General features: G+C 39.9%; 2 protein-coding genes across 2 annotated transcripts in view; one reads left to right on the top strand and one right to left on the bottom strand.

Moving 5' to 3' along the window:
• The window catches only part of slc39a7 (solute carrier family 39 member 7), a 267,579-nt gene that overhangs the window by 39,410 nt on the left and 209,035 nt on the right, over positions 1–19,134 (bottom strand). The gene's annotated exons all lie outside the window — the stretch shown is intronic.
• On the top strand, positions 7,334–18,031 carry LOC310729443 (uncharacterized protein). Its single transcript, XM_083547613.1, has 2 exons — positions 7,334–7,480; positions 14,031–18,031. Exon 2 carries the CDS (start codon positions 14,069–14,071, stop codon positions 17,834–17,836), a length of 3,768 nt encoding a protein of 1,255 aa, XP_083403739.1. The 5' UTR covers positions 7,334–7,480; positions 14,031–14,068; the 3' UTR covers positions 17,837–18,031.

Here is a 19,134-nt window from a genome sequence, read left to right as displayed (position 1 = left end):
AGTAATCCAAGTCGGAAGTGGAATTCGCATATACAGCCGGCGGTCGAGCAGCCACGCGATTGTCCAGCTTGACAATATAACGACCGACAGCCTGTGACTCAAGAACGTGAGTTTATGTAGTCTGATCTTTCATGAGCCACAGCTGTCGGTAATCTTGGGAAGCAGCGTGACTGCTATCGAGGGGGGCGTGGCAGGGTGGATCTCTGACAGCTACAGACGGGGGCGTGGCAGGGTGAATCCCTGACTGCTGCATTCTGGACTAACTGAAGCTTGTTTATTAATGATGCAGGACATCTACCTAGTAATGCATTACAGTAGTCTATTCTGGAGGTCATAAACGCATGAACGAGCGTCTCTGCATCGGATATAGACAACATGTTTCTTAACTTAGAAATATTTCTAAGGTGAAAGAAGGCTGTTTTTGTAACTTGGTTGATATGTGTTAGTGTTAAAACTGTTTCACACACATTCCTTGTCCGTTCAGTGTCTATAGGATATTTACGATGTTAGTTTTTAAGGTAAACAGAGAGTCTTATCTGGGCTCACACATCTCGGGCTGGTATATCCTCTTGTCTAAACAGGAAAAGACTTTAGGTCAGCCTTTTTTGTGTGCGTGTTCGTGTGTGTGCGGACTGTATCGTCCTGTGTGTATAAAAACGTGTCTGCCACCTGCAATAAACGAAGAGAAACATTTTGCCACATTCTGTGTGCGGTGTGATTCTTCCCTGATCAGAAAAGACATTACGGGTCTCGCAGGTCGTTTGGAAAACTGCTCCAGTCATTTCGTTTTGGGCATGATAAAAATCTAACAATATGATATTTGAAAGACAAGTTGCTGTCTAAAATAACTCCCAGGTCTTTTACTGTTGAACTAGTGGTTACAGAACATCCGTCTAAATGCAGGTTGAGATGCTGGAGCTTCTGTATATTAGTTTTTGGGCCGATGAGCAAAATCTCAGTCTTATCAGAATTTAAAAGTAGAAAGTTATGGGTCATCCAATCTCTTATTTCCTTAACACACTCAGTTATCCGAGTTAATTGAGCTGTATCGCCTGGTTTAGATGAGATATATAGCTGAGTATCATCAGCATAACAATGGAAGCTAATTCCATGCCTTCTAATAATATTTCCTAACGGAAGCATGTATATTGTGAAGAGCAGGGGTCCTAGAACTGAACCTTGCGGCACGCCATAATTTACTTGCATTAGCCTGGATAGCTCTCCATTTAAATCTACGAAATGGTAACGATTGGACAGGTAGGATTTAAACCAGCTTAATGCCTGTCCCTGAATGCCGATGTAATTTTGTAAGCGATCTAGGAGGAGATCATGGTCTATAGTGTCGAATGCAGCACTAAGATCTAGTAGAACCAACAGCGAGATGAAGCCTTGGTCTGAAGCTAAAAACAGGTCATTAGCGATTTTAACTAGAGCAGTTTCTGTGCTATGATGGAGCCTGAAACCTGACTGAAACTCTTCAAATATATTGTTCTCTTGCAGGTAGGAACAGAACTGGGCAGCGACAATCTTTTCTAAAATCTTAGACAGAAATGGGAGATTTAAAATTGGTCTGTAATTCGATAGCGTGTTTGGATCCAGATTAGGTTTTTTAATGAGGGGCTTAATAACTGCTAACTTGAGGGATTTAGGGACATGACCTAACGATAGTGAGGAGTTAATAATATTCAGAAGAGGTTCACCAGTTGTATATAACACTTCCTTCAGTAATTTAGTAGGAATTGGATCTAACTGATATGTTGTCGATTTAGCTTTGGCAATAACATCATACAGCTCTTCCTGTCCTATACATGTAAAACAGTGTAGTTGTGGGGTTGTAAGTACGATTGTGTCGGGAGATGCTGTCAGAGGTTGAACTGCCACAATTGTTTTTCTAATGTTATCTATTTTTTCAGTGAAGAAATTCATAAAGTCTTCACTACTAAACTGTGATGGAACACAATTTTCAGATCCCTGATTTTGTAGTTAGTTTAGCTACAGTACTGAAAAGGAACCTGGGATTGTTTTTGTTGTTTTCTATGATTTTGCTCAGGTGTTTAGCTCTAGCAGCTTTTAGCGCCTGTCTGTAGCTGAGCATACTGTCTTTATAAGCAAATCTAAATACCTCCAATTTAGTTTTCCTCCATTTTCTCTCCAGATTACGTGTTGTTCTCTTGAGGGCATGCGTATGACTATTATACCAAGGTGCAGGTGCTTGTTCTCGAACCTTTTTTAACCGGATGGGGGCAACGGTGTCTAATGTGCTAGTGAGGATAAGGTCTATGTTGTTAGTTATTTCATCAAGATTATTAGCAGTTATGGGTTTAGTGTGAAATTGAGATAAATCAGGCAGGTTATTTATGAATCTGTCCTTAGTGGTCCGAACAATAGTCCTACCAGGTCGATAACGTGGTGAAACACGGCTAATCTGCTCTACCGGTAGTGTGTACAGTATGAGGTAATGGTCTGTGATGTCATCACTCTGAGGTAAGATATCTATATCAGTGACGTCTGCTCCGTGGGATATTATTAAGTCTAGTGTGTGGTTAAAACGATGAGTTGGTCTGGTGACGTTTTGTTTAACCCCATAAGAGTTTAATAAGTCAACAAATGATAATCCTAGAGCATCGTTTACATCATCTACATGAATATTAAAATCTCCTACAAGCAGCACTTTATCAAAATTAATCAAGAGGTCTGAGAGAAAACAAGCAAACTCATGAAGAAAATCAGCGTAGGGCCCTGGGGGTCTGTACACGGTGACCAGAGCGAGTTTTGTATGTATGTCTGAAAGTACAACTTTAAGAACGAGCACTTCAAATGATTTAAAGCTGAATCCTAATCTCTGACTAACATTAAGAGAGGCACTATAAATGGTTCCTACACCCCCCCCCCCCCCACGACCAGTCTGACGGGGCTCATGCATATAAACATATCCTGACGGTGTCGACTCGTTTAGACCCATATAATCACCTGGTTTAATCCAGGTCTCAGTGAGACAGAGTGCATCGAGATTATTATCTGTGATCATCTCATTTACAATCAGTGCTTTGGGTGCAAGTGATCTGATGTTTAAAAGACCAAACTTTAGAACTTTTTGGTGTTTGCTTATCTGGCATTTTTCAGTTTTAACTGCAATAAGATTATTTCTGGATCTTGTGTATGTAATTCTTGGTTTTACTACCCGAGGAATAGATACGGTTTCTATAAACTGGGCTGTGTGTGAACTTGTAACTATTTGGTCTGTAGTATGCGTGTTCTTATAGTTGAAGATTTCTTGATGTCTTACCAGTCAGATGGTGTGTAGTATCCTAGAGATGTTATCTGATAGCACTGCTGCTCCAACTCTGCTGGGGTGCAGGCCATCAGGGCGGAAGAACCTTGGACGCTCCCAGAAACAGTTCCAGTTATTAACAAAGAGAAGTTTATGTTCTCGACACCATGACTGTAACCATTCATTTAGAGCTAAAAGTCTACTAAACTTCTCAGCCCCTCGCTGGTAAGTGGGAAGAGGTCCTGACACTATGATCCTCGTTGTGGGTGATGTGCTGCGTACTGTATTATTGTCATTTCAATCATATATATCTGACACAGTATACAGTGAAATGAAACAACGTTCCTCCAGAACCCTAATGCTTCATACAACAATAATCACAGAAACAGAAAACACAGGGCTCAGGACTAGTAAGTGTCCTCAATCATAAAGTGCATGTGTGCAACCTGGTGCAAACAGTGCAAAGACAACACAGGACAGTTCAAGGCAAACCAGGACAGTGCAGGACAAAACAAGACACTGCAGGACAAAACACAAAATAGCATTGCCAGTAAACCTGTTATAACAAGACAAAGTGAACAAAATTGGACAGTAGCCAAAATGTAAACAAAAACTTGTGCAATAGAGCGATGTAGCAGCAGTTCAGGAAAGATGTGCAAAAACGGCATGTAAACAGTTTGTAGTACTGAAGTCATGGATGTGTGAAGTGAGTTCGAGTGTGTGTAGAGTCCGGGTTGTACAGATCAGTCACACAGTTGTGTGTGTGTGTGTGTGTGTGTGTGTGTGTGTGTGTGTGTGTGTGTGTGTGTGTGTGTGTGTGTGTGTGTGTGTGTGTGTGTGAGTTCAGTTCTGTTCTATGTTGAGAAGCCTGATGACTTGAGAGAAAAAACTGCTACACAGTTCGGATGCGAGGGAGGAGTTGAAACTGGCGATACTGTTTTTAAAGAATGCTGGAGCTGATCCAGTTAGTGAAGATCAACATCACAAGGATTAGACATAAAATGAGTGCATGCAGGTAGCAGATGATGTCGAGAAAAATATCCTAAATCCAACTGTGTTTTAATCAAACTAATATTAATCCAACAAATAGCCTTAATGATTGGACCTAATGATTAGTGTAGAACCTTTCAGATACAATACAAACAATAAAATAAACGTATTAAGCCTTTATTTTAATCAAACTCATGTAATGTATTTACTGCAAGTATACTCAAATAATAATAAACAATTATTAATAAATAGAGTAAAGTAGAGTCTGACTGATATTATGAGTGTGTAGGAGAAACAAAACAACCTACATGGCAGATTTAAGCATGTTTATTGGTGTGTTTACTCTGTGAAGCTCAACACACTCTGTCAGCTCAGGAACGTACGAATGAAGTATGACCCAGATACTCACATGACTAAGCAGAAACGAATAAACGAATAGACGTAAACGAATAGACAGTCTAAGTAAAAGAATAGAACTTGATTCAGTGACAGTAGGATAGTAAACAGCGTTATTAAAGAGAATAAAAGCAGAAAACTTTGCAGATGCAGGAAGACAAAATAGGTTGAGATCAGAATGAAGCTGTACCTGAGGGAGTGAAGGTTTTATATAAATACTTTTTTATTTATATCAGAGAAAAGGCCAGAAATAAGGGGAACTGAGGTGAACAGGAGACCCAAATATGGAATCACAGGTAGGGGTGGAGAACCGAGGGTCAGAGATAAGGGGAACTGGAACCTTTGACTTTACATTGTGAACTTTGACCTACACCTATCAAATTTTATGGGTCCTCAGTAAATTATGCGACTTCGGATGCGAGGGAGAGGAGTTGAAACTGGCAATGTTGAAGCTGATCCAGAACGTTTGCGAGAAGAAGCCGAATAAAAGAAACCAAGGAAGAGAGGTTAGTGAAGGGCAACATCACAAGAACTAGACATAAAATGAGTGTGTGCAGGTAGCAGAACCAGAGAAGGAACCAGGCTGATTAAAAGAGGAAGTGAGGTGAACAGGAAGCTCAAATATGAAATCTTCAGAAGGGAAGGAGAACCAAGGTCAGGAGATTATGGGAACTGAAAAATGTAGGAGGTGAAAGAAGATCTAAAGAAATATGGGGAACTTAAAAAGGAAGGGAAAATAAGGATAACGCAACAAAGAAATGCTGTGTGGCATCAGGAGATAAACATGAGACCGTGGGGAGATTCTGGGCACTTGATCATTCTGCTTGTGGTCAACCTTTTATGAGCTCATTGGAATGTGACTGCAATAAAGAAGTTTTTTTTCCTCATCCAGGGCTGAAGATCTATTCTATTTTACGCTATTATTATTAATTGTGTTACATTGGGAATGAACTACAACAGAGAATCCACCCGTGATGTGTCTGCTCAGAGAGAGGTTCTGAGTCCGACACTTCCCTTTTTATATGTTTGGTAATTGCGCCACTTTTTTCCTTCACTTTATTAATTAATTTATTTATTTATTTGCCCCAGCAATACTCTTTTTTTGCCCTAGTTCTACTCTTTCTTTGCATTGGCTCCATTGTTATTTTTGCCTCAGCTCTATAGTTTTTTATTTTGGCCCAGCTCTTCCTCTTTTTTGCTCGAGCTCCATGGATTTTTGCCGTTGCTTCGTTTTTTGCCTCAGCTCTATTGATTTTTTTGTCCCAGCTCTTCTGGTTTTATTTATTTATTTTTTATTTATTTATTTTTTCAATAGCTCCACTGTTTTTTTTAACCTAACCTCTACATTTTTTTGACCTGGCTCTACTATTTCTTTGCCCCAGCTCTATTATTTTTTTGCCCTAACTCCATTGGTTTTTACCTCTTTTTTAAATGTTTTTATTTCTTTATTTCTTATTTCTGGATCAGCTCGGCGCCGCCGTATGGATGAATCGAAGACTCTTGATCCATGGCTACACACACGTTAAATAATTTGCCCGTTCTCTGGGTCCGCCTCTTAATGTATAACAGATGTATATGAGCTCATTTCGCAATAATGTTTAACACAAAGCGAAGCCTGTCTTTGTCCAGACTAAATGTATCTCAGATGTACCAGAGCTCACTTTCCCAGACCATTCATCTTAACATCTAGTGAACGGGTCAGAGGTCGTCTCCCAAGAGGACATGCATCCTAGATCATATTCTATACTTCGGCTCATACTGATTTAAGGACGAGGGCCGGTCTCATTTTTCCAGTCATGGCTCTCAAGATAAACACTATGGGCCTTTCATACATTTGGCTTAAAGGAAAAAACATCTGGCCAGACAGTTCAGTATAGGAGCAGAGAATTATCTTCAGCTCCTTCATGAATTTCATCAGAAGAGAAATAATCTGAATTAAGGCATTCAGATACTACATATTTAAGATACTATACTCCAACGTAAACTCTACATTTTGTTTTGCCCTAACTACAATGTTTTTTTGCCCCAGCTCTATTGTGTATTTTTGCCCTCCTTCTACTGGTTTCCTCCAAACTCCATTGTTTTTTTTTGCCTCAGCTCTATTGATTTTTTCGTCCCAGCTCTTCTGGTTTTATTTATTTATTTATTTTATTTTATTTTTCGATAGCTCTACCATATACTTTACATTTATTAGCCTTAGCTCTATTTTTTTTTCACCACAGCTCTACTATTTCTTTGCTCCAGCTCCATGGATTTTTGCAGTACCTCAAATGTTTGTCCTAACTCCATTGTTTTCTTTCTCCAGCTCTATTTGTAAATTTTCAAATTTACTATTTGTAAAGTTTTTTGCCCCAGATCCGTTGGTTTTTGGTCCAGATCCAGAACTTAAAATCTGAAATATTTTCATATGAAATGTAAAATATCTCTCACATGATCTCTGTGATCCACCTGAACACCACCCTGTTTATGAAGAAACAGAAGAATGAAAGTCAGTAAAGAACCGAGACCGCTGTCACGTGACCGCAGGAGAGTAACGGTTTTGTTTTCGGATGAAAAAAGAAAATGTTATTTATTCATATATGCAAATATATGCCGCCGGAACGCACTCTGATTGTCTGTAGCGTCATGCGAGACCGGTAGGGTGGAGATAAAGTGAGGACCAGCTGTACTTATAGTGAAAGAGCCAGTACGGAGATTTTATGTGTGTGTGTGTGTGTGTGTGTGTGTGTGTGTGTGTGTGTGTGTGTGTGTGTGTGTGTGTGTGTGTGTCCATACAAACTGGATTACACTTGGATGGCAAGATGAAGTGGATTTTGTAAATAAGTAAGTTACAATTTAATTCTGGGTTTGTTTGAGTATGTGTTAGATGCCTATACACACACACACACACACACACACACACACACACACACACACACACACACATTATATCATAGTTAAAGTTCTCTCTGCACATCCTGTTAGGAAATAAGGAGCGGTATCCCTCTAACAGCATATATTTATTTATTACACATCGCTTTATGGTTCTATTGAATGTTCTGGAGGTTCAGCTGATGTGCTCCAGTTCTCGTTCTCGTTACTGCAGCTGTAAACCATTGTTCTCTCAGCAGACTCTCGAGTAAAGTTTATTTCTATTGCACTTTTCACAACAGACATTGTCCCAAAGCAGCTTTACAGAATTTAACAGTTAAGGTGAATGATGTGTATTTATCCATGGAGACTGTGGCAAGCAAAAACTCCCTTAGATGTTATGAGAAAGAAACCTTGAGAGGAACCAGACTCAAAAGGGGAACCCATCCTCGTTCGGGTGACATCAAGAGTGTGATTCTAGTCTTTAATCAATACAGAACACTGGAGAGGGAGAACTAACATGAGCACTGGAGTGTGTGATTATGAGTGATGTTCTTTCTACAGTCTTTTACAGTCATTTGAGGTTATGGAACCAGGATCTACTGAGCAACTCAAAAAAAATTTTCATAAACTTAAAAATACAACAAACAACAATGCAAAGTCCTGAAGTCCTAATGTTAGATCTGACTGACTCTGGAGACTCCTTCTGTTTATATGTTAAATACGTGTGTATGATCAGAAATAACACGTGTGAGGGTCCGGTGTACTGATTTTTTTTTTTTTTTCCACCTCAGCTCTTGTTTTTTTGCTCCAATTCTTTTAATTTTATTTGTGTTTTTTTTCCCAGCATTACTTCTTTTTTTTTTTTGTTTTTTGCCCCTTAATTTTTTTTCATAGTTCTATTGTTTTGTTTTGTATTTGTTTTGCCATAACTACATAGTTTTTTTTGTCCCAGCTCCATTGTTTTTCTTTTCCCTATTTATTTTTTTTCCCTTATTTCTCTTTTTTTTTTTTTTTTTTTTTTTTTTTTTTTGTTGCTATAACTACATAGTTGTTTTTTTTGCCCGGAGCTCTACTTAATTTTTTTCCTGGCTCCATTGTTTTTTTTGGTCATTTTTTTAAATAGTTGTTTATATAATTGTTTCTGTATCGTGAACTATACGTTCATAAATACATGTTATACATCTTTAGGATACAAACGAATTAACAACATAAATGACATGATGATGATGTAAAAACAAAGTGCTGAATTGGCTCCTAATGCTCCTTCGTATGAAACAAAGAGGACAGGTATCACCTTGTCTCTGTCTCCTGCTGTGTTGGTGACCACATGGTAATGATTTAACCATTGATCTGAGTAAATATCAAAGCTAAGGTGTGAACCTTTCGCAATTTCTATGATAATGAGAGATGGAGTTATCTGGGCCTGGGAAGGCTACTTCCCTTGCATGTTTTGTTTTTACTCATCCAGAAAATCCAAAAAAGTTGGACTTGATGACTCCAGTGCTGAAGCAGTACGCTCTGACGTATTCACGTCTGGGATAAAGACTACTGCTGAAAGATCTCGAAGTCTCCTGGTCTTCGCTGGAAAAAATGTTAGAACGCTGCATTGTATTTTTGGCTCAGCATTACTCTTTTTTTTGCCTCAGCGCTACTGAATTTTTAACTAGCGTTGCTTTTTCCCCAGTTCCATTGTTTTTTGCTCTGACTCAATTTCTTTGCCCCAGCTTCAATGTTTTTTTGCCCCAGGTCTATTTAGCATTATTCTTTTTTTTGCCCCAGCTGTTTTTGTTTATTTTTGCCCCAGCTAAACTGTGCTTCTTTTGGAACATTAAATTTAAAATTTATTAGCCATTCGCTGTTATAATAAGCTCCATCTTTCTGGGGAAATGTTCACATGTTCACAATGTTCAAATGTTTTGGAGCTCTATAGCAAAAGATCTTCTACTTCAACCCATGGAAAGCAGATCTTCATGGAGCTGTTCCAGCTAGTAGCCTATGGGCATCTTATCCCATGATCAAAATCAGTTGGAATTTTGCAAGCACACAAGCTACTTTCCTTTTTTATGGAAACCCGGAAGCAAACTTGTTCAATGCATGAGAAATCTCTCCTCTCTTTCAACGGAGTGAAAGCTTTTACCGAACAACAGGGATGACACAAGACACAACACTTTAAAAAGGTCAAAACAACCAGGGAAGCTTACAGAGATGGACCAGATGAATGAACAGAAGAAAAAGGACCTCTTCAGGCCGTACCTAGAGTTAACCTACCCAACAAACAATCACACAAAGATACCTGACCACGCTAGGCTAAGCTAACCAAAATAAAAGGGGTGTTTTTGAGCACCTACATGGTGAAATGTGGTGGAAATATCAATTATTACAAAGAACGAACAAGTTCAAATTAGAAGATTCAGAGACACAAGTGACGGAAGCGAAGCAAGTTTTATTGTCTTGATTCTTAGTCTGCACTTTCGGCTGCTGCCATTAGGGGTCGCCACTGTGGATCATCCGTCTCCATGCCACTCTGTCCTCTAAAGTACATCTGCCTCTGTCAAAGAAACCACCTGCATGTCTTCCCACACCGCATTCAGAAACCTCTACCTTGGCCTTCCTCTTTTCCTCCATCCTCAGCATTCTTTTACCAGTTCCTTAACTATCATGGGTGAGGTGATAGAATGTAACCTTGTTTGATCATCTTAATTTCTGGACAATAAAACAAACAACAAGACTATCTATCAAGGAGCACAGTGGGTCTCTATTGGAAACAGGGTCTTCAGGGTCCTGCTTATAAACAGTATTAATGGTTCTTGTTCTTGATCAGTCCATTCTTGGCTCCCAGTGACCTGTGATTGTGTCATGGAGCTTCATTAATCATCTCCAGGAGGTGAAACCAGCAGAGCAATGCAGCACCGAAAACGTAACACTAGCACTGTACAGAAGTCTGGTTGCACCACTGAAACATATATCATACACGATTCTCATCAGCAACACACGATCTGAGACAAACAGGAAACACTAGCCTCGCTTGAGATGCAAGGATGTGGTTATCACCTCTTTTTTCAGTGTAATTTCCTTTGTATTTTTTTTATCTTGATCTACTTGATCACTCTAGAAACAAAGAGAAGTTATCAGCAGAAAAGTTTTTTAGATAACAGATAAACAGTGAATCTATTACTTTTTTTGTATTTATGCAACCACCAATGCTGACTTAAACATGGTCACAATCATGCTCATACTAGGATAAACTCATGCTAGGTCAAAATCATGCTAGGTCAAGCTAACGCTAGGTCAAAATCATGAAATGTTCTAATAAATATCCTCAACCAATCAGCAGAGTTCTTGTTCTTCAAATGTGATGCTTTAGCAGGATCACCCAGCTGATATAATCTCACACAGATTTCCATTTAGGATTTAAGAAAAACATTGCCCTCTTGTTTTTACAGATGCTGCTTGAATTGTAGAAGAACCTTCGTGTTTTTTGCTAAATAGCTTTCCAACTTGGAATTTCATGTTTCAGAAAACCTGCTGTGTGAGAGCAGGACTTAATGGGCAGTATTTTGCTAACAAACCCGCCCAAAGTGATGCTACTTACTAATGTGGAAGTATAAAGTTAATCAAATAATTATACAACATTTATTAGTAACTTCTATTGAAAAGTTCTTCTGATGTGTATGTATAAGGGGGGCCCCAATGAGACACAGATGTTGGGGGAACAATGTATGGATGGAGAAGTGGGATGTATAGAAATGCATTTGTGGTTTAAGTATATATAATATGGAAGTGAGTTCTTTTTTTACACCACATTTACACCACATGCTGTATCCGCAAAGCCAACAGCATTGTGGATGACCCCACACACCCCTCACACAAACTCTTCACACACACACACCGATCACACCCCCACACACACACTCCTCACACACACTCCTCAACCACACACACACTCCTTACACACACCCCCCATACACACTCCTCACACACACCCATCACACACACACCCATCACCCCCCCCACACACACTCCTCACAAACGCTCTTCACACACACACACACACACACACACACACACACACACACACACACACACACACACTGATCACAGACACCCCTTACACAGACCCCTTACACATACTCTTTACCTCCATACTCACTCTTTACTCTCCTGCCATCAGGAAAGCGGTTCTGAAGCATTCGGGCCTCACATCCAGACTGTGTAACAGCTTTTTCTCGCAAGCCATCAGGTTTCTCAATACACAGAACCAAATTAAAACACACACACACACACACACACTCACTCACTCACTCAACTGTGTGTTACTGAACTGTACAACCTGAACTACTGCTGTTTTTGCACTGCATTGTGTTTGTTTATATTTACTCTTTGTTATAGTTTTTATAGTTCTCTTTGTACAGTACTGTATATTCAGAGTATACAGTAGGTTTGCTGGTTGGCGCTATTTTGTATCTTGTGTTGTGTTTATTGTCCCACACTGTCTTGTGTTGTCTGTCTGCACTGTTGTTTGTCTGCACTGTTTGCACTTTATGTAGCTTTATGTTGTGTGTTGTAGCTCTATGTTGTTTAGTGTAGCACCAAGGTTCTGAAGAAACGTTGTCTAATTTTTACTGTGTAACACTGTGTATAGTAGAAATGACAATAAAAGTCTCTTGTCTCGACTTGTTGACTGATAATAATGGCCGTTATCTTCTGGAAGCAAAACCTGTGACTCTGAGTCGTTTCTACGACACTAATGAGGTATCATGATAAAGGTTTTTTTTTGGTAGCTGTGGTCTAAATATCAGTGGGGGTCATACCCAGATTTGCACCTTGCCCCTATATGTGACATTAGCAGTGATTTACACTATCAGTTTACTCTCTCGTTCTCGTTTTCTTGGTGAGAAACATGTGATGTTTAACACGAAGCAGAATGGAGAAGTGGGAATTGGGTTTAGGCATGTTGTTTCTAAAATTTGAGAACTTGCAGCTCTCACGTATGACACACATTAGCTGCAGTCACAGAATTTGAGAAGAAGGGGATGTTGCACGTAAACTAACTGTAGCAGGTCAATGGAGCAATGTTTATAAATGAAATGTCAAACCTCTAAACTAATGAAACGAAGGAAGGCTGACAGAATGTTGAAGATGAAATGAAGGTTGTTGTCTTGCAAGCTACTAGGTGTGAAATTCTATAGGAAATTTTTGACCATCAAAATGTTGGTGGGAATATGAACACTGCAGGCCAAAGGTAAGTTGTAGGCTAAAGGAATGTTGCAGGTCAAAACAACACAGCAGGCCAAAAGCCATGATGGAGGCCAAAGGAATATTGCAAGCTAAATGAATGTTCCAGACTAAAGGGTCTGGAGAACATTGCAAATCAGAGAAATGCTATAGGCCATGGGATTGCTGAAGCCTAAGGGTATATTAAAGGCCAAGTGAATGTTTCATGTCACATGTAGGCCAATGGAATGTTGCAGGCCACGTCTCACCCACTAATCTGATCTGCGCTGACCAGCTGTCACTCACCTTCCTTCTAGATTAGCACAGGAGAAAAAAATGGAGCATGCTTGTTGTCATGCTTGCTCTTGTCTGTGAAATTTAGCGTACATGATTGAAAACTACATGAACCCGTAATGATCATGGCAGGTGTGAACACTGCTTGCAATGTTTTGTTCTCTCACTCAAGCACAGAACATAGATACATGGTTCGGTGTGAAAGATGCACCTGCTCATTAATCAGCCCAATTTACTGCACAATCTGCCGATGCGGATAAATAAAAAAAAAATGGCAAAAATGTATATTCAGCCGGCCAATCTGTCGACTTCTAATGGCAACCATACCTAAATGTGAGACGCTACTGTTGACTCTGCGGCTGCATTGTTATTTGTCAACTCTGTGGTCGGTGGGGACAACTGACAAAACTGTCACAACCCCCTCAGGGTACAAGGAAGCCATGCTTCAAGATGACTTCTCTGTTCTGGAAACAAGTTGTTAAAAATGAACTGTTCACTCTGGTTTTATATTTCCCTCCAAACATCATTTTTAGACTGATGCTATTCCTTGTTTATGTCCCAATGAATTAGTATTATAGTGTATTTATTGACATACTTCTAAGCACCTCAAAGTGCATCTGACAATGTAAATGTATGGTGTTGACAGTAGTAACTGTTGACTCTGGGGTTGGTGGTGGCAACTGTCAAGTCTTTGTGTTTGACCGTAGTAATATTGACGTCTCGGGTGAGTTTTTGCAACTATCAACACTGAAAAGGACAGTGTTACCCGACATCATGAAGCTTGTCAGTGGAAACTGTTGACTCTTGATACTAAAAGGTCAAAGAAATCGCTTTGATTTCATGTGCTCCCTGTGACTGTGCGTGCAGCATTGTGCTGCCATCTGTTACCATGTTACGAAATGAACCTTTTTGATACCACCTCGTATAACGCACAAGTATTTATTGCTATATATTTTGTAAATATGTTGTAAATCTATTTTCTGATTGTATTATTTTGTTTTTTTTCTTTTAGCCAGAATCAACTTCTTATGATCGAGATCATCTGTCAACATGCAAATTGGCACATGGACTCCACCTGTCAGGCAGAAAAGTCTGCCCGGTTACCACCACACTCTCTCTGGCATGGGGTTTCACCCGGCACAGCAGATGGAATTTTTCAATCTACAGCAGACAAGCTTTGATCAGCAGTCTGCCAGATTAAGTAATCCCCACACTTTCCAGCCTGTGTCAAATCCAACAAATATTCCATCAAACCAGACTCGACAAACATGGGGCAGAGGATGCCAGAGTCAGTCATCTTTTGACGGACATTCTCCAAATGTTGTTCTACACTATAAATCTTTGCGAAATGGACAAGCAACTTACTCCGCTGAGCAAGAAGTCTTAAATACCACTCTTCAGAGAAATTATAATGACCTGCACTGCATGCAAAACTTCAGTTATACTCCTCATGTCGCAGCCCCACCTGTCCAAAATTGTGTAAATAGTTATGGTATGTACTATTCAAATCCTCTTTGGCAACTCCCACTTAATGGACAACATCATAGAGTACAGACTACATACCAAGCTTCAGATCAGTTACTACAGGCAGCTTCAACTGCTCAGAATAATCATTCAGAACTGACAATGAACACGAATCAAGGACAAACGAGTGGAATAGAACATCACAATGCGACACAAGGGTCTGCTGCCTTTTTTCCTGCTGCATCTCGTATACCAGTGGATTCATTTCCGCATTCATGGGAAAAAACAACCAGCAGTCATTCGAGTCAAATGCCAAGCAACAGTTCAAGCCAAATTCCACCTGAGACATACAGCGCCAGGTCAAAACCTGCCACTCGAAAACCGAGAAAGCTAAAACAAATTACACTTAGCCAGACTCGAGACGCAATCCAGTCCCAGAACACACCTATATCTGATGTTCACAGCAAGACAGGTGTTTCTGCTATTCAAAGCAGTACACAACCCCAAATCCTACAATCAAACAACACGATGGGTTTGCCATCTACAAGCTCCAGGAATTTAAGTACTTGTAGGATTTCAACAAGTCAAAAATCAACTTTCACTCCAGGTTATCCTAAATATATTGGGAGTATTGTATTAAGAATGTTATTACAAACAGACATGAGCCAGGTACCTGCGCTGAATTCCTCTGGTGCCAAAAATGGATCCCAACAACCTGCACAGGATTGTACAACCGGTTGCAATGCAAATGGTGTAAACAACACCCTGTTCAAATCATGGCAAGACAAGGAGTCTCAGAAACCTGTTAGAGACACAAATATTTCAGTGGGGAGTGAAACTAGAACTGATAGTTCTCTTGCAGAACCACAACGGACAAATGAAAATGAGAGCACTATTTGTGAAAAGAGAAACGAAGAGGTGCAAGACAGCATAAACCTAGATCAGAGATCACAGCTTATAATGGTTCAACAAGCCAACAAAGCAGCAGTTGTGGTTCCACCTATTTTACAGCAGTGCCTCAACCACGGACAACAGAATGATGCAGCCACAAGCCCTCAGGACAGTGTCCCATTGAAACTCGATACTGCCAAGAATATCTTTGAGGAGTGCACGAAGATGGTGAAGGAGACAAATGTACCAAATGTTACCATTAAGCTGATTGAGGATCTGCCTCAATTAATTTTATCCCCCAGTTCTTTATCAAGACTGGGATCAGAATCTGCCACCTCAGTTGGCATCTCTAAAAAAAACGCTGGCTCTCAACACTGTGATAGTTCACAACGTCGAAATGGCTCTGCTACCCAAACCTCATCTATTTCTAAAGATGCAATATGTGTTGACTCGACATCAAAACGTTCAGTAGAACAAAATGATGACCAGAGACCTGAATTTTCTTCAGACGATACTCCATTGGATTTGCCCCCATTTCCTGCAGTTGATTATACTCTGAAGGACCTGAGGTATTTGGTGAACTCTTTAGAAGTCAGTCCATCAGAAAAAGACAAATCAACAGTAACAGATGTCATGAAGAGTATTATAGATCTGTATTATAGTGATGACCAACAAAAGATGTTCAAATTAGAAGCATTTCAAGAGCTTTTAAAAACCGCCTCTGAAGTGGGTATAAAGAAAACGCATGCTGTGGTTCTTCAGCACCTGCGACCTAAGCACTTCAAGGTGCTGGAAAGTAAATCCCGAACACTGAACAATGAACCAAACTTACAATTGAAGAATTCTGGATCGTCCTGGTTGAATGTGGATGGACCAGCTGATGTGGAACATGTTCTTGCAGAACCCATTTCAGACTATAACATCACATGGTGCAAGAAGGTTTCACAGACAATAGAAAATGTTCAGAACATTGTAGATTGTCCAGCCCAAATTGATGCCGATAATGCTGAAGATCTGACTTTGCATGCTAATAAAGATGTACTGAACACTACGATGCAAAGTCATTCAAGGAGGGCATTCAGTGAATCATCAGACGCAGGTGTAACAAGTAATAGAGATGAGTTTGAAGAGACAAATAGTTCTGAGTGTTCAGAGTCTACTAGTGACTTGTTTGAAATAATAATTCTCTCATCTGAGTATGCAAGAAAAATCTTCAATGAGTGTTTTGAATGTGACCAGAAGATCGAGCCTCATCGGATACCTCAGGAGGAAAGAAAAGACCCGGTCACAGTTTGTGTCAAAAACCACTCAGATGACAGTAAAGTAAAGCCACTTGATGACTTGAAATTCACTTGCCCTCACGTGAGTAGCTTAGCCTGTGGCAACGACTTCTTCTGCCCCACTTGCTGGCAAGAGACACCGGTATTTGATATTAACCAAGATGAGATTCTGCTCAGCCCAAAGGATGTGGAACCTAATATGGACTCCCAGAAACCGAATCACAGTCAAGCCAATCTTGGAATGAGTGTGTCTAGGAAACAACTTGATTACCCAAGTGCAACTGTATGCCAAGAGAGTAAAAGCATAATCAATTACATCACATCCACCCCAAAACCTGGTGGACCTGAAGTGATGAGGGATCCTAATCCAGGTGATCAGATACAAAGCTCAAGTCCAACACCTGCTCAAGAGCCATATCATAGAAGCAAGAACAGGGGTGTTGTCAAGTCTGGTGCAGAGGATCTCCAGGAAACAACATCTCCAGTTGGTACACAGACAGAACACTTGAAGATGGGAGATTCATGCACAGGAACAGAAATACGAACTGAAACCGTTTCACCATCAAGTTGTAAAAATTTACAATCCCCCCAAACTGATGCAGTTCCTGATGATTCAGGACTCAATTTCAGCTCAGCTATTGTTCTTGAACAAAAATGCATTTATAAACATCATCCAAAGGACCATTGGTCTTTGTCTAGTGATGATCAGGTCAGAGATGCAAACACAAGCCTTGGTCAGGTTTCACCCAAAACAAAAGCTCTTTCTCAAACACCAAACATCACTAGGGTACCTGAAGATAAGAATGCGGTACACCTTAAACAAAAGAGGCCAATAGGCAAGGGAAAAGGGCATGATGGGCAAAGTAAAGAAACAAAGAAACTGAGACTACAATTGTACGGGTCCAACAGAAGAACCTCGAGCTGCCAGGATAAAGTTAAGTCGCCTGAAACCCCCGTATGCCTCAACATTTCTTCCAGTTCACATAACGGGAAGAATTACACAGACAAGCCTTCTTCCGCCAAGGAAAAGGTCTACAGCCAGTGGAGTTCCACTTTTTTCCATCTACAGAAGAATTCGAATAAGAAAAGCGGCCAGCATGTCGAAAATTGTCTGAAATTAAAAATAAAAGCGTTGAAGATAGCTCAGGGAGAAAGACAAAAAGCTGAAGCACATCACTGCTAACTGTAAGGGAACAAACTGAATGTTACGAGGAATCACTGGACCTCATTTTATCAAGCTTTCAATATAAAGACCAGTCTTTTAGAGGCAGTGTGTATTTAAAGGACATTGTTCTTTTTATTTGTTTCAATGTATGTGTTTGTATCTTTATTTTTATATATAAATATATACACTTTAAATAAAGTCATATATGCACAACAGCTGTTTTTCACTACATTTACAGCACTTCTCCAGAATGTCTTACATGATATCTCATTCATACAACTCAGCATCTACAGAGTTAAGGGCCTTGCTCAGGGATCCATGAGTGGTGGCTTGGTGTTGCTGGGATTTGAACTCATGACTTTCCGATTCACAGTTCAACGTCTTAAGCACTAAGCTAACCATCAGGATACCAAAATTCACTCATCCTGACATTTGGAGAGTGGAAATATGGGATCGTATCCTTGATTAAAATTACTGACATTCTCAGGATTTCATTTTGATTGCATGAATGCTGCCTTAGTAGGCTGCCTACTTAGAAAGTCACCAGGTACAGTGTTGTGTCTGATTATCAAAGGCCCAATTACATCCAGATAAATAAAAGAATGTAATGATTCGACTCCAATTCCTATACTGTCTTAAATCTATTCAAAGGATGTGTTCATAATGTACTATAGAGAAAAGTATTGGGACACCTCAATCTTTCAGCTCTATAACGGTTCTTCAACAAAGATTAAGGTACACAATTTTATAGCACAACAAATTTTATGGAGGGGGAGGCATGAAAGTTTCCCTTCACTTGAACTAGGAGACCCAAACCTGTTCCAGGATGACAATGCCCCTTTGCACAAAGTCAGCTCCATGAAGATATATGGTTTGGAGTTGAAGATCTCCTCCTATAGACTCTTCTTCAAAAATATCGGAATGAATGTGAATGCTGACTGCACCCCAGGCCTCCTCACCTTACCTTCATCAGTACCTGAGTTTAGTAACACCCTTGTTGGGGTGGAATGAATCTCACACAAAATCTCCAAGAATCTAGTAGAACATCTTCCCAAAGAGTGGTGCTTATTATACCGGGAAATGTAGACTAAATATGGACTGGGATGTTAAAAAAGAGGCACCTACCAACCTTATGGTCAGGTGTTCATGCCTGCAGAGAAAACATCTCTGTCCAGCTTGTGGTTGTTTGAAAACTGCACACACGCATAAACCATGAAATGGAAACATCACACCACAGCAAGTAAACAGCAACAGCAAAGTGATTGTTGCAAATAATTATGCACCAGGCAATGAAGAAGTAATCATCCACCACGCAC

This window comes from Silurus aristotelis (assembly GCF_946808225.1).
Source record: "Silurus aristotelis genome assembly, chromosome: 7".
NCBI classification, from domain to species: Eukaryota; Metazoa; Chordata; class Actinopteri; order Siluriformes; family Siluridae; genus Silurus; species Silurus aristotelis.
This window is presented reverse-complemented; position numbering and strand designations above follow the sequence as displayed.